General features: G+C 40.0%; 1 protein-coding gene and 1 long non-coding RNA gene across 36 annotated transcripts in view; one reads left to right on the top strand and one right to left on the bottom strand.

Annotated features, from left to right (window-relative positions):
• The window catches only part of mapk10 (mitogen-activated protein kinase 10), a 44,098-nt gene that overhangs the window by 16,831 nt on the left and 10,226 nt on the right, over window positions 1-17,041 (bottom strand). For 13 of the 35 annotated variants that reach the window (XR_014537102.1, XR_014537103.1, XM_083563551.1 and 10 more), the window contains exons 2-6: window positions 10,470-10,541; window positions 7,224-7,393; window positions 2,434-2,563; window positions 1,537-1,595; window positions 205-343 (exon numbers count right to left, since the gene is read on the bottom strand). Coding sequence is in view for 33 of the 35 variants with exons in the window: in XM_083563551.1 (XP_083419677.1) it covers window positions 205-343; window positions 1,537-1,595; window positions 2,434-2,563; window positions 7,224-7,393; window positions 10,470-10,541 (570 nt within the window). In the remaining 2 variants the exon portion in view is untranslated. Of the gene's footprint in view, window positions 1-204; window positions 344-1,536; window positions 1,596-2,433; window positions 2,564-7,223; window positions 7,394-10,439; window positions 10,542-17,041 lie in introns of all 35 variants that reach the window. The other 22 variants (XM_083563533.1, XM_083563532.1, XM_083563531.1 and 19 more) reach the window with 2 other exon arrangements.
• On the top strand, window positions 7,131-10,307 carry LOC310738521. Its single transcript, XR_014537105.1, has 2 exons — window positions 7,131-9,726; window positions 9,959-10,307. It is a non-coding gene; the product is annotated as an uncharacterized lncRNA (long non-coding RNA).

The following is a 17,041-nucleotide window of genomic DNA, read 5'->3' as shown; positions in this document are numbered from 1 at the left end:
ATCTACGGAAGGTTCAGAAGGTTCTTTGATTCAATTTGTATAGAGATTTTATACATGGGGATGTTCAGGAGATGTTTTTCACACAAAGTTTATAAAAGCTCTAATTCTGAAGGTACACTTGTGTTGATGTGAGTTTACACTGATAAAACGTGATGCTCATTTCTCATTTGGATCAAATGGGCCCCCGGGTTCGGTTCCTCTCACCCTGTGGATGATGCCGGCGGAGTGTAAGTGTTTGATGCCGCAGAGCATCTGGTAGAGCAGGTAGGACATCCTCTCATGGTCCAGCTCCATCTGAATCACCTGGCACAGGTTGGCATCCATCAGCTCCATCACCAGGTATCTACACCAGAAACAAAGGAACGTTATCAACTAATAGCCCAAATCCTGCTGTGTGGAAGGAGTCTCCAGTGCCAAGAGCTTTGTCATGATCAGATGTATAGAGTTTAATGCTTTCTTAATTTTGTTATTATTTGAAGGTCACTATAGGGTGTGGAAACATCTCATCTTTTTATAGTTTTTGAGATCCATGCATGTTCCTTCTGTTTCTATGCAACAAAACTTGACATTTTTGTCTGTAATATAAGAACTTGTGTAAGAACAGGTGAGAAGATGTGATCAGACTCCCTCACCCCCACACTCACACATGGAGGTGAAGCTGAATGGTTTGAAGGTTGTTCTGGAGACTTCATCATGAACCAACACGGCTCTCATTTCATACTTCACATGTAATTACACCATTCAGTTCCGTCTGGACTGGAGCTCATTGGAACCGACTTCACCGTACAACCAGACGATGATCCGAACCTAAATACTACTGAACTGCTCTGGGATGACCAAGAAATATCCAACTAGTGAAGAACGCCATGAGAAACCACCTGTCTGGATGCTGAGAGTGTGTAAAGCTGTTCTTCATGCTAATGGAGGAGTTTTTAATGAAAATAAAGTGGAACATCTGGATTCTTTGTCTAGATTTGTTTGGAAAACGAAAAGGAACATGCAGGTGTCTCGGAAAAAACACAAAACACTCGGTGTTTTCACAGGAACTGAAACTCTTCATTGAGGTTTGAGCTGAAGTTCACAGTTGTCTCTGTGAACATGAACATTTTTGATCGCAGCTTAAGACATTTCTTTTGACCCCTGAGTGGAGAAGAGACGTTTTCATGCCTCTCTCTATCTACTGCGTGATCTTCTTCATTACCATTACACATCGATTCTGCTCTTGATTAAGTCTGAGAGGAATAAATCTGAGTGTCGGCATCAACGCGCGCTGATGCACATACTAATGAATGAAGGCAGGGCAAACACACACACACACACACACACACACACACACACACACACACGGTGCTGGAATAAGATGGGTTAGATGTGAAGGGTTTATGTAGGCTTAATGCACCCCCTGTGATCAATAATTCCACGTGACTTGAAAAACTCTGTGTGTGTGTGTGTGTGTGTGTGTGTGTGTGTGTGTGTGTGTGTGTGTGTGTGTGTGTGTGTGTGTGTGTGTGTAAAAACTCTTTTATGTGTACTTACACATCCTGGAATTCCTCTAAAGATTTCTGTGGTGTGAAAACGTTTAATAAGCTTATAATCTGAAAAAGAAAAAATAGTGAGAGAGGGAGAGGGAGAGGGAGAGGAGAGAGAGAGAGAGAGAGAGAGAGAGAGAGAGAGAGAGAGAGAGAGAGAGGGAGAGAGAGAGAGAGAGAGAAAGAGGGAGAGGGAGAGAGAGAGAGAGAGAGAGAGAGAGAGAGAGAGAGAGAGAGAGAGAGAGAGAGGGAGAGAGAGAGAGAAAACAGAATCTGGTTAGTATGATGTCAAAGAGAAAAACAGCCTGCAGGCATAAAGAAAAAATCTTCAGTCGTGTCCTTTTTGCAATTTTGCAATCCTGACTTTCATTGTTACACTGCTCTGAATGAGTCAAGGACACTGCTGATTCATGAGAGAGAGAGAGAGAGAGAGAGAGAGAGAGAGAGAGAGAGAGAGAGAGAGAGAGAGAGAGAGGTTAACTGGTGCATTATGGCACTTAAAATTAGGATCCAAGCATGCAACATTGCCTTGAATCTCTATCTATCTATCTATCTATCTATCTATCTATCTATCTATCTATCTATCTATCTATCTATCTATCTATCTATCTATCTATCTATCTATCTATCTATCTATCTATCTATCTATCTATCTCTCTCTCTCTCTCTCTGTCTCTATCTATCTATCTATCTATCTATCTATCTATCTATCTATCTATCTATCTATCTATCTATCTATCTATCTATCTCTCTCTCTCTCTATCTATCTCTCTATCTCTCTATCTCTCTATCTATCTATCCCCCCCATGCTAACTAATTTGTATCTGTCTCACTCTTTCTATCTTTCTATCTACAACAACAATTTGTTTTTACTTTCATCCAAAGTTACAGTTTGTTTACTCACGTTTTTGTGATTGACGCACTTCATGAGCACGAGCTCCCTGTAAGCGCGCTTGGCGTGGGTCTGGTTCTGGAAAGGTCTGCTGAGCTTCTTAATAGCCACATTTCTGTCCAGGACAGCGTCATATCCAGCACTGTACACACACACACACACACACACACACACACACACACACACACACACACACACGCACACGCACACACACTTACAGTCAATGTTGTGGTGGTGAATGTTGGTGTGTGTGATGGTGAATGTTGGTGTGTGCGATGGTGAATGTTGGTGTGTGCGATGGTGAATGTTGGTGTGTGCGATGGTGAATGTTGGTGTGTGTGATGGTGAATGTTGGTGTGTATGATGGTGACTGTTGGTGTGTGCGATGGTGAATGTTGGTGTGTGCGATGGTGAATGTTGGTGTGTGCGATGGTGAATGTTGGTGTGTGCGATGGTGAATGTTGGTGTGTGCGATGGTGAATGTTGGTGTGTGCGATGGTGAATGTTGGTGTGTGCGATGGTGAATGTTGGTGTGTGCGATGGTGAATGTTGGTGTGTGCGATGGTGAATGTTGGTGTGTGCGATGGTGAATGTTGGTGTGTGCGATGGTGAATGTTGGTGTGTGCGATGGTGACTGTTGGTGTGTGCGATGGTGAATGTTGGTGTGTGCGATGGTGAATGTTGGTGTGTGCGATGGTGAATGTTGGTGTGTGTGATGGTGACTGTTGGTGTGTGTGATGGTGACTGTTGGTATTTAATAGTATGAATGTGCAACATATATGTATTTAATAAAAGCAGATCAATAAGCAGATTGTGTGATTGTGTTATGACCACATAGGGATACAGTGTGTGTGTGTGTGTGTGTGTGTGTGTGTGTGTGTGTGTGTGTGTGTGTGTGTGTGTGTGTGTGTGCTCTATAATAATTCACACTGACACACTTACACTCTTTTCCCTTAAACCTTCACACAATTTCTTCAAATCTCTGGCCTTTTAGTTGAACACTAATTGCTAGACTGAGACGATTACAGTTAACGGTATTTCACAAATTGAACACCATCTATACACTGTGCCCACATGTGGCCAAAAGTAACTTTTACCTTCACATCATTAACGATGTGATAACATGTTCAGGACAGCACCAGTTGCATGGCTCCCGGTGTACACAGGATAATGACTTTTGGCACACTGATTTCCGAAAGGTCGGTGAGCTCCATGGACCTGAGCTCCATGAAGATGTGGGTGCTGGTGTTAAGGTTGGAGTGGAGGAACCTGAACCTCCTCAACCCCACTGAACACCTTTCAGATGAAGTGGAACCAGAATGAAAACATCCTTAAGATTTCAACATCAGAACCTGGTCTCACTAACAGTCTTCTCCCAGGATAAACACTAATCCCTGAAGCCACACCCTTTATATCAATTTAATTTGAAATAAATCCTAATTAAAGCTCTATTTTTGATTAACGTTTATATAATTGTTTTTTCCGCGCTTAAACGAAATCGGTGTCGCGTATAGGAGGTGTAGCACGGCTCTGCACGACATGTCTGCCAGCAGATGGCTAAAGCTGCACACATGCTAATTCCGGAGTGTATTGTATACACACGGACACACACACACACACACACACACACACACACACACACACTTAGAGACACACACGTGAATACACTGAAAACATTCCCACCTACACGTTCACAATCACATTTAGAGAAAAACACGTATGTACGGTGTGGAAACATGGCCACCTACACACACACACACACACACACACACACACACAAGCAAGCTACAGTGACAAAACTTTTTTTCCTAATCTGCACCATATTAAAATATATATTTATATTTATGAAAGTAAAAACTCGACACAAATCCCCGGTACTAATACAGGAGACCGATACGGAAATGAACTTGGTGTCCATGGAAACTGAGGAATATTCCAAAGAACGTAGGGTATTTTTTTTTTTACATTTGGCATCCACACCGACTTGTCACGGAGACTTGAGAAGATGCCCGAATGGATGCCACACGTGTGTATTTCTGTGTGAGGTGATACCGTGTGCATCACGTAAAAATCAGAGACGACAGGACCATGTGACGCTCGATCCGACCAATCACGGGAGAGCATTTCACCAGGCTTCTGTACAAAATCAATACGTCACTCTCCTTTTAACTCTGTCCTTCTCTCTCTCTCTCTCTCTCTCTCTCTCTCTCTCTCTCTCTCTCTCTCTCTCTGTGTCTTGGTCTCATTTTTTCTCAGTCTGACCCTCCGTCTTTCTTTTTTAATTTCCCTTCTATTTCTTTTCATCCCTCGGTGTCTCATTTTATCTTTATCTGTCCCTCTCTCTTTCTTTTTATTCTTGATATTTAGGTCCCTCTCTCTTTCTTTTTATTCTTGATATTTAGGTCTATCTATCTATCTATCTATCTATCTATCTATCTATCTATCTATCTATCTATCTATCTATCTATCTATCTATCTATCTATCTATCTATCTATCTATCTATCTATCTATCTATCTATCTATCTATCTATCTATCTATCTATCTATCTATCTATCTATCTATCTATCTATCTATCTATCTATCTATCTATCTATCTATCTATCTACACACACACCACTCCATTAGCTGTCCAGACTGTTTTACACAAGCAGCAAAATGCCTGGGAAAGGAGAGAGCGAAAACTCAATGTGACAGGACGGAGGTGAGGAGGATAAAGAGGAGGAGGGGGAAGAGAAGGAGGACGAAGTGAAGAAGAAGGAGGACGGCGTATCCAACAACCGTGTGCCAGACATCTTCAAAGAAGCAGCCATTCAAATTTCCCACGACTCATTGGGCGGAAGTTCGGTTGCTTTAATCGTCACAGGGAAAAACAAAACAAAACAAAACAAAGGAGCCACAGTGGATTTGTCAGGCGACATGTGAATGGATTCTTTTTATATCTTTACATTAAAACTCTTTGTGATAAACGATTGTCTCGCCGTTTATTAAAAACACGCAGCGGCTCTGGGCTGACGCTAACACACTGCAAGCGCCGTCACAGCAACGCTCACGCTAACGCTAACGCTCGATTTATAAGAAAATCACGTCGCACTTATATGGTGCATCGTTTCACTGTAACTTCATCATCCGTCAGTGAGGAAATGAACGTGCCTGAGATCATTGCAGGGGGATCTGTAAATGTGTGGTGTGTATCAGCAGACGTTTTATTTTAAACGTCGTTAAATTGTGGAATGACCTTGAAGTAAATCAGAGAATGTGTTAAAGCAGCATTTTGATTTTCTGCTCCATGGCTCTGGAACACACAACCTTGAGGTATCAGTTTTTAAACAACAGCTCAGAAAACCTTGTCTTTCAAGATCCTATTTTTCTAATGTTCTTGGTCCCCATAAAACCTGAAAGGTCTAGAGTCCTATGTCTTAGAGTTTACAAGAACCTATGTGGTGATTGTCCAGCGTTCCCTGGTTCTTAGGAGGCCAAAGGCTCAGAGTTTCATGTTAGGATTGTTCCATGGGACTTTCTTGTGGTTTTGTGTCTTGTCTTCAACTTCTCAGTCCTATTTTCCAATTTTCTTTTGGAGCCTCTTGCAGCCCATGTTCTTACCATCTAATAATCTCAAGAACATATATTAATTATCTCATGCTTTCAGGTGGCCAAAGACCCAGACTCCCATATTACCACATTTCCTTTCTCCGAAGAGCTTCCTGTAGGTTTGTGCCCAAGGTCCATTATCTTATGGTCCTTTTTCCTTATAGTTTCCATGTTTCTAGGGACCAGTGCTCCAGATGTTTCATCCCAATGTTAATTTTGTCCCACGTATCAAACTTCCTGTCCTGCTCCCAGGAGGTCAAAGACTCACAGTCCTGCTTTACAATCTGTGGTTCTGTGCCCAGAGTTCCTAATCTAATGGTCCAACATTCCTACAGATCCTATCTTCTCAAGATGTTCCAAGCATGCTGTGTTTCTAGAACCCTAAGGTCTTAGAGCACTAAGTCTTATAGTTCTGTAATCCCATGGTCTTGTGTTAATGAAACCCAGTGTCCTCAGAATCTAATAATCCTAAGAACTTTTGTCCTACGTTTCTAGGGCATTATGTTTCTATGATCCTTTTTCCCGAAGATATTCTTATGGTTTAATGTCCAGGGCTCAACAACTTTGGGGTTTCATCTTCTGAGAGGCACACTCTGCTCAGGATTCTATGTTTTAGGCATCTGTTCTTAGGGTCAGATGTTTCAGATTCTAAATTACTTAGAATCTATGTTACCAGAGTCCCACATTTCAAAAGCCTGGTGTTCAAAAGGTTGAGTGCCTAGATGCCTACAACCACAGGGCCATTTTCACCCAGTGTATTATATGCCCAGGAGATGACAAAAGCTCTCAGTCGCCATGGTCCTATATAATAATCTCACCATCTAAACATCCCAAGAACCCAAGAACCTTATCTCTGGTTTGGACTGAATATGTTTGAGATATTTATACTGTATTTCCATGGTCTATATTATGAGGTTTTTTTTTTCAGCCCTATGTTTTTTAGGGACTAACTTCTAATGTTTGTACAAAAAGTCCAATATTCCCAGAGCCCTGCGTTCTCAGTGTCCAATATTTCCAGAGATCTGTTTCTCAGTGTCCAATATTCCCAGGAATATATTTTCCGACCCCAATATTTCTAGAGTCCAATGTTCTCAAGATCCCAATAATCCCAATATGTAATTTTTTTACATCATTATTCATTTACAATTAATTTCTATTTATTTTTTACATATTCAGTATACTTAGGAAATAAAGAAACCTGTGTGTACTCACCACACTATTCCCTGAGCCCCAGAACCGATAGGCTTGAGGTTCTGGTACCGTTTCAGAACCGTGAAGGTGGAGTCTCCGACTTCCACACTGTAGAACTGGTTATCCACTTTGCTCTTGCTCATGTTGTAATGCTTGGCGATGTAAGACACATCAACTTGTTTACCAAAACCCTGTGAAGAAAAAAAGACACGTTCGTCAAAAATTACACAGCAATTATTTAGGGTAGAAACACTTTATTGCCAAAAGTTGCCAAAAGACTGGGGTGCAGTCAGAGTTCACATTCATTCCAAAGGTGTTCAGTAGAGTTAAGCTCAGAGCTGTACAGCAGGACATGCAAGATCTTCCTCTCCAAAGCATGTAAAGCAGATCTTCATGGAGCTGGCTTTGTGCATCGCCGTGCTGGAACAGGTTTGTCTCTCCAAGTTCAAGTTTTTATTATTCCGCATACAAAGACGTCATATGCAATTGTGTGCCTCCAACATTGTGGAAACAGTTTGGAGAAGAACCACATATGGTAGGAAAGGTCAGGTGACTTTTGACCATATCGTTGTCATTATTACTCAAATAGTCCTAATAGTCAAATAGTTAGTCCTGATGTTCTCAGACAAACGTCCCAATGTCGTATGTTCCCTGTGTCCAGAAACCAATAATTCAAGGACCCTAATGTTCTAAAGGGGTTCTGTGGGGTCCAGCTTTCACACGCATCCTAAGAGATATCAGGGATATTTCTCGTACCTGATGTTCCTGGGATGTTGCTGTACAATTTAAATCATTTGTTGTGTGGTTGTTTCTCTATACGAGTATTCGGTATGAGTGATGGACAGATAAATGAGGCGACTCAGGAAGACAAAGACTCAGCAAACACACAGCAAAAAGAAGGAAAACAGCGAATAATTTAACCCTGTTTATTTCCTTGTTCGCTGGAAACATCGCAACTGAAAACCCAAACGAACTAAAACCGAGAGCGAGCATCAGGTCAGCTGGAGGACGGAGACTAAATATAAACTGGCGAGCATGAAATATAGATAAACATGCGTGGGTGTTGATGTGGACTTTGGCGCAGGCCATCGAGCTTCCACAGCCTCACAACAACACACACACACACACACACATACACACACTGAATCACACTGGATTCTTTAAATTTGCTGACTTGCAAACAGGACGTTTTAATATCTTGATTTCTTTCTTTCTCGTGCGATTGATTTGGGACAAATGCGACGATCAAATGGCGTAGAAAAGAAGGATTTAATGTCTCTATGGTTTTACAATAAAGTGTTTGAGGTTTTACGCTTGCTGAAGGAGAGAGAACGACTTCATCCTGGTACTCCTACGCTAATTTGGTGGCTGCACTAATTTCTCCCTGATTAGCAGACACGTATGCTCTCTCTTATTCAAGCACAGGGCACTGATTAGATTAGAATGCAGGTCAAAACGTTTAAGAATAACATTCATTACCTGTGTGTATACTGGGGTTTTAACGAGTTAAAGTGCTTTCCAACATGCAACTTATGCGTCCGTTTTTCAATAAAGGATTACAAGCAATACAGGACACCAAAAACAAAACCCAAAAGGAAATCTTTTGACCTTGCTGTGACCTTGCTGTGATAATCTAGTCCTACAAACATTCAAAGATGCCAAATGCCATGCCTAAGAGAAAATGCCATTTGAAGGAACTTTTGGATAATAAGTTCCAGCTTTATGTCTGTTATTAGTGGTCACTGAATCACAGTCACTGCTGTGAAATGAATCGTAATTAAATCTATTGAGCAAAAAATTGGATCGTTTCTCTTTGTACTATAAGTTTCACCGAACTAGAACTTTGAAAAAAAAAAACTGCATTAGTTATGCAGGTTACAAAGTCATGTTTACTATTTATTTATTTATATATATATTTATTTAAAAATTGGCAACTTTCATTTCAATATAATTTTTGCTATAATGAAATATTTATTTTTGGCCCATCGCCCTCCATCAAGCTTGACTTCTGACCCTTCATTGGAAGATGTTTGGGAATCTCTGATCTAGGGAGAAATGTTATTTCAAACAAACAAACAAAAAAAGCTTAACTATTGCATTGTGTTTCCATTTATATAGTAAAGAATTTAGAATTTTATATAGTCAGCATTCATCACTTCATCAGCTTCTATAGCTGGAATTACTTGAATTAGTCTAATGAAAAGAAAAATCCATGTAGAAAATAGTTTTATTACGATCCTGCAAATAACAAAGATCAATTACAAAAATGCATAAAATTAAATAAAAAATGCACCTTTGTATTTAATTGTTTAATTTCAGTAAGCCGCTAAGCAGAACGCTTGAGCAGAAATGTAAAAATATTGCTTCAAAATTTCAATAATTTCTACCCCTGATTTCAACTAAATATATTTTTAATGAAAAACTATTCTAGGCACCAATAAACGTCCTGCACTCTGCATGTGTAAATATATGCAGCAAGTTTCACAAGCAATGCTCAGTTGCACAATAATAATTTCTAACAATTGTATATTGGTCCCCTGGTGGTCTAGTGGTTAAGATGCAGCGCTCCCACCGCTGCGACCCGGGTTCGATTCCCGGTCAGGGAACCATCCCCAGCCACTCTTAGTGCCGGTCCCAAGCCCGGATAAATTGGGGAGGGTTGCGTTAGGAAGGGCATCCAGCGTAAAACATGTGCCAAATCAAACGTGCGGAGGATCCGCTGTGGCGACCCCTAACCGGAGAAGCCGAAAAGAAAGTATATTGTGTTGTGTACTTGAACAGTAATGCCAGGTTGGTAGTTTTTATATAAATTATTATATAAATGAACCGTTAATTTGAGCTACGTTGGAAAAACAGAAGTCTGCGGTAATCTTGATAGAAATTAAATCCTAGCATTTTTTTATTATTATTTATGGGCAATAACAAACAAAGGAAAAGTGTGAGCACAAATTTAGCATCTACAGCACACAGAACCATTTGTTTTGCTGTGGGAACTGTACAGATGTTGATATTTGTGTAAGTGGGCCTTGTGAGTCAATACAGAATGTAGTTCTGTGGGAGGATTTATTAAATTTTTGTATTTTAATAATAAAGATAGATGATATGTAAAGAGAATATGTAATAAATGTAATAAAAGTTTAACCCTGGCAGTCCTGACCAACAGTTACACACATGACTACTTCAGACAGCGACACACACAAAATGAAGCAGGAGAATGGAAGTGAATGAATACTCTACCTTTTATTTTTACCTGTATGGAACACACACCTGACAAAAGGCAATCTTCACATCCAGGATTGGTGCACTGCAGTTGTATAAGAAATGTCTGTTCATAAATACCTGAAAGACACAAAAAAGGGAATTCATGTTGTGGCGGATCTTCACGTCGTACATGAACGAATTGTGAAGAAGGAAAACATCGCAATTCAGAAGGAAACAGAACTGAAGCATTCTGATTGGTTTGTATAGAAAGTGTTTATACTTAATTAAATAATTAACCTGAAACTTAGTTCTGTGTCCTTCTGCAACATTAAACGTTAATATAAATGGATAAAAAATTATGTGGAGTTAACAGTGGAGTAAAAAAAAGAATCTTATAACCCCGTAATTAACCCCCGTGATATTTGTTAGCATGTAACAGAAATGTGCAATAGCATCAGATATGTGATCAGATATTCTTAACATCAAAATAGCAAATATCAGTATTTCCTATAAATCATTGTGTATGTATCTGGATAAAATTAGTTTATTTCTTTTTTTATAAAAAAATTTGATTCTGGGGAAAAAAAATAAATTTTACAAAATTAACACAAAACATTATAAATCAGAAAAATATATTTATATTCTATTCTATACAGTTTTATTTTTATTCTATTCATTTGATGTTTTCGGGAAATAAAGATGATAGTTATAACCCCGAAATATTACAGCTATGTTCACTTTGCTCTCGGTACCAGGGTGATTGTTGTTAAAAAAAAAGATTGCATGTTGGGAAATACTCGTCTTGATATATTTTTTCTGGTAGTAGTTCTGATGTGAACACTGGAGGAATTTACAGTGAAGAGAAACAACACAAATGCACTTTGGAATTATTGAAAGAGACAAAATCCTAATCAGTGACTTTTTGTTAGTAGTAAGAAATTGAGTATAAAATTAGAATAAATATTAGAATATATATATATATATATAAAATGTATTAGAATAAAAATGTTGTTTTTGGTTTATAAACTGTAATTTGTGCACAGAACAAATAAAAAGTGATCCAAAACATTCATGTGCAGGTGTGAACAAAACATTCGCGTGCTAAAAAAGAATTCCTCATTTCTAATATCCTGTTGGAATAAAAGACTTTTCGTTGATTAGACTCATGATCAGACTCTACACCAACCCTGGACAAACATGACGATGATGGCGATGATGACGGTTCCAAAAATAGCAGTTTGCTAACCAAGAGGTCGATGACTTCCTTTGCTTTCCCATTGCGTTTCCTGTTACAGAAGGCTAAGCTCTGATGGGGTAAACACACAGCGCCTTTATAAAACACCCCACGGTTCGCCATTAAATATTTATCAGAGTGTTTCCAGGCACCAGCAGAAGTCGCCGAAGTCTGCGTCATCGTCCTTCTCTTCGGCTAAGAGCACGCGCTGTACTCGTCTTCCCGAGGAGGCGTTCGTCGCGAACATGATTACTCAGAGATGATTAAATATGCTGTGCGATAAGGAGTTCAGCAGTCGAGTGGAAATGTATTATTAAGATAGAGGGAATAAAGATTATAGCACAGACACGTTCTGTACAACACGTGAGCTGGTTCGCTAGCAGAGCTCCTGGGCGATGTTCGTTGCTAAAGTTGATACACGTCAAAGTAATATTTTGCTTCGAACTTTTTCCAGAGTCAAATAAAAGTGCAGAGGAACAATCATTTGCTGAACTTGAAAACTCTTTAATAGAAGACACGCTGCATTTACTGTCGTGCGAAATTAGTAATATTTGTACAATTTTGATGTAGCGCTCTCATCATCGCAAGATCGAAAAATCATAAGTTGAACCATCAGAACTCGGAGACCATCTGTACTTAGATGTGCTAGGAGTCTCAAACCCCGTTCCTGCATGACGATGCCCCTGTACATAAAGACAGCTCCATGAAGATCTGCTTTACATCAGCTGGAGTGAAAATCTCCTGCTTTAGAGCTCCGACACTATTGAACACGATGAAGGTGAACGCTGACTGCGCCCCAGGCTTCCTCAACACATCTCACCTACATCAGTGCCTGACTTTACTAACACAACCTAATCTTATGGTCAGGTGTCCACAAACGTTCGAGATGTCATACAGCTTTGAAATATTGCTGACATTGGAGACCTTCCATAACTGTTCCATAAACATCTGCTTTCATCTTTAATCAGGGATATAGATAACTGATTTGAAAGGAAGGTTGAGGCAGAAGGTCATGAGAAGGTCAGGGACAATCTCAGGGATCGGAGTGACACGGAGAGATCTGATGAATCTGATCAGAGAAGAGAGAAATGAGGAGATGATGGGGACGACAGGAAGTCGAAGTCAAAGGACTCAAATAAGGACAAAGATAAAAGAGAAGGAAGTGGATGAGTGGATGGATTGATATCCCCCCCTCCCCCATCCTGCCAAAGTTACCCCCTGGTGTGTGTGTGTGTGTGTGTGTGTGTGTGTGTGTGTGTAAATACTGTGCTTCTCTCTAGTACCTTGGAAAAGTATCACAATCCCACATCTACAGATTCACGTTTCATGTTTCCATACGACGTGACTTTCCGCAGACGTCTTCCAAAGAGGTGCTGAGGCACGTCGTGTTTCTCAGAGGAAACGTTAAGAAGTTGTGTTATCGCTGTCGTACTGAAGTGTGTTCAGACTCTGACACTGAATACACACGGTTTCCTGCTGCAGCAGAACATTAGCTTTCAGCACGTGCCCTCGCTGTCTAATATAATAGCATTACTGAGACATGACTGAGACTTGGGTGGGGGAGGGGCGGCGCTGAGAACGTTCTACAGCAGAAGAAATCTCCAGTCAGGAATTGACATTCGCTGGATGCAACGTTTCAGGATCCGGATACGCGAAAGCATCACTAATAAGATTCTAAAAATTAAAAAAGTTACGTAAATTGGCAAAAACACGGCTTAAAAAATATTTTGATGAGTCCACATTTTAATTTCTGTCATTAATCAATGTGCAGTTTGTCACGTTTTGACACGTTTCTAACGTTAATCATTTTAAATATACGTACTGTTTATAAACTGTTTTTTGCACGAACAGTTTTGCAAGATTTCGTGTAAATAATGTCATGATTTTATTACTGTCATTTTTCATTTTTCTGGCCCGGAAATGTTCCCAATTAGCTCCGCCTCCAAACTGGAAGAGTGCAGCGTATCTCCAGCGCTTCCTGAATGGATTTTGAAAGGTTCCTCACAGAAAATCTGTTCTGCCGAGAACATGTTTATTAAGGGAATGGATTTTTGCATATTTGCATATTTATTAGCCAGATATGTTAATTACATATAATTTATGCTAATCTCCTTCCTGTCACATGACCAGCCTCCTGGTTTTAAGAACAAATCTGAGATGTGAATATAATTGCATCTGATCGACTTCATCACTCGAGTTTGGTCAGAAACCCCACTGATCTCCTCATTTTTTACGGAACATCTCACCACACAGTGTGTAATTACACTAATATGCAAATGAGGGTGGCGGGAAAAGAAGTGGGGTAATGCGGCACGAAACGAGGGGCAACGGGGGGGAAATGATAACGATCTCCGTACAAAAAAACGTCTTTGTTGCCATTTTACTTTGTATCTTTTTCATGAAAGCTTGTCTAGCTCCATTCTTTTTACTTTAAGTGTGACGTGTAGCCTTAAGTGACAGAACGAAGATTAAAATATTGGTGGATGGAAAAAAAGGGAAATTTTAAAACTCCAGATTATCGAGAGTCAATTATCCATCATGTTCACTGACTCAACTTCCTGTCCTTTTCTACTCTTCAGATCTGCCAGATTGGTCCTGAAGCTCTGCCTCTGGTTAGGGTTCTCTTCAACTGGAGACCAGGATGTGAGGATGGTTCCACATCAACAGCCTAAAGATCCATGAAGTTCCTGATTAACTCAAGAACTTTGAAAATGGATTTGGACTGGAATTAATATCAACAGTCTGCTACAATGTGCTCAGGACCTCAGATAGCGATCATCAGTAAAGAGGTTCCCTTTTGAGTCTGGTTCTTCTCAAGGTTTCTTCTTCATACCATCTCAGGGATTTTTCCTGCCACTGGCTCACACGATAGGGATAAACTTATTATTAACTTCTACATAAACATATACATTCTTTTATACAACCTTCTAACCTTCTTATCTCTGTAAAGGTGCTTTGAAAATGAAAAATGAAATTGAATTGAAATAAATCTTCACCGTTCTAATAATGGCTGCCATCTCTGACCATTTGATAAAAAAAAATTTGAGACACCCATTAGGAGTGGAAGATCTCCTGCATTAGAGCTCCAAACCTATTGAACATCTTCGGGATGAATGTAAACGCTGACTGCACCCCAGACCTCCTCACCTTCTCACCTACATCACTACCTGACTTTACTAACATCCTTGTAGCTGAATGAATCTCCACAAAATCTCCACAAGGACACTATGGAACATCTCCCAGAAAAAGCAGTAAATAGAGACTACATATAGACTGATATGTTCAAAAAGAAGCACATATCAACCTTAACCACATTATTAGGGAAACATTGCACACACTGTTGTTTTTTTCTCGCTAAACTATCACTTTAATTCATTTGAACATCCTGTCAATCACTGAAAAAACTGAATAACCTCACCTCCGTTCTGCCTTCTGATTCTCAGAGCAGAATAAACAGAGCGGGGATGAAGGAGTGTGAAGAGGTGAGGGTCAGACAGATAAAATCCAGAGGGAACAGCCGGACGGAGCGAGATAAGAAAGCGCATGAACAAAGATAAATAAGCAGGTTTTTATTTATTTATTTATTTTTTTTAGAATGAAAGATTGGACTAAACTGCGTCTCGGATTATTGCATTCTTTAGAAAAAAAAAACCACAGAAAGCTCTAATGTTTTTTTAGTTGTTCCTCGTAGGTCTCAAATCGATACAAAATATCCGAAGAGAAAATAAGCGAATTTTTGCAAAATGGATTTCACTCCAGCAACATTGAGAAATTCGTCTCTGTTATTGAAACGACACTTTGATTAATGGTTATCCCTTATACAGGAGTAGCAGCTCCATTTTCCTCATCTTTAACACTTCACAGATCAAAACAGAAAATGACCTTGACTCGAGGCCCGGGACGTCTCACACGGTTTAACATGTGACAAGACCTCACGGCTTGGCGAGGAACGAATTTCTTTGATATAAACTAGATTTCTGGCACCGATATTTAATTGCTGGAACTATTGGCTATCAGCAAAAATCAATACCGGTAGTTTATCTGGCTTCCGGTCCGAGAGCGGCCTCTAGAGGCCAACCACTCATGCTACATTCAGTTTGTTTTTACACGCGAGACTGCGCGCTGCACGGCGAGCGCTATTTATATCAATTATTTATAATTCATAATAATATAATTATATGTATTAATTTATATATTCATGTTTATTTCCTTTAGCATATTTTAATGATTTAGTACTGGGTTGTTATTTTTTTTTATTTTTTTTTTTATGTTTGTAATAAAGTGCAGTACTATTTTACATGGAGTGTTCGGTTTGCTTGTTTGTTTTATCCAGCATCCATTTGAATAATTATCAGTTGATTAATCGCTTGTCAGCAATTCTGATCCGAGCTATCGTAAAATCCGTATTGGTAAAATCCATCGACCGTTAATAACAACAATAGACAACGGACAGTCGAATACTCGATTCTGATTGGGCGGAAGGTGTCAGACACACAGGTAGTTTGCGTATGTCAGGTGATTCGTCGTTCTCAATGAATGTACTGCTTATAAACACCTGTAACCATAGTAACATCCAGGTCCAGTTCCATCCAGAGTGAGGTCCTAATGACCTCACTGATCTCCAGTGGGGTTCTGCATGTGGTGGAACTTATATGGTGAGAACAGGAGCAGCAGAATTGTGACGATTCGTGTATAAAATAGGGAAAATGAAGCGATATTTTGAACCATTCAGTCAGTTTCGCTCTGCAAACATCAATAACAGTCTGAACTCCTCAATGCTGGGAAGGGACAATGACATAAGGTAATAATCCACGGCTTGGTGTGAGGCCTTACACTATTATAATGCTTCACCTCGGACTGTTCTTCACTTCTACATCGTCCACCAACATCCTGTAACACCTGCATTATTACTCACATAGTGTGTTTTGTTGGATTATAACCGTATTGTGTCAAATGTCAGTCTTTATAGATACAACCTTCATAGACCATCGAATTCTGCACCATGTTTATGAACCATCACTGGTGTATGCATCAATGAAGATTGGAGAGGCCACCATAGGGGACCTCCTGCCATCTGCCTTATTTTTCTCAGTGTGTGTGTGTGTGTGTGTGTGTGTGTGTGTGTGTGTGTGTGTGTGTGTGTGTGTGTGTGTGTGTGTGTGTGTCTGGCTTACTGATGACTCCCAGATCATAAAGCACACCAAGTTACACACACAAGGAAGTGATGGGCGACACCAGGCCTGTGGCAGGTGCAGAGGGAGGATCATTATCTGAGAATAGCAGTGACAGCTTGAAGGGGTGGGGAACGCCCAGAACAACCCCCTACTCCACTCCATTCCAAACACACACACACACACACACACACACACACACACACACACACACACACACACACACACAGAAC

This window comes from Silurus aristotelis (assembly GCF_946808225.1).
Source record: "Silurus aristotelis genome assembly, chromosome: 16".
NCBI lineage: Eukaryota > Metazoa > Chordata > Actinopteri > Siluriformes > Siluridae > Silurus > Silurus aristotelis.
The sequence above is the reverse complement of the archived record's forward strand: the minus strand, read 5'-3'. Positions and strand labels throughout refer to the sequence as shown.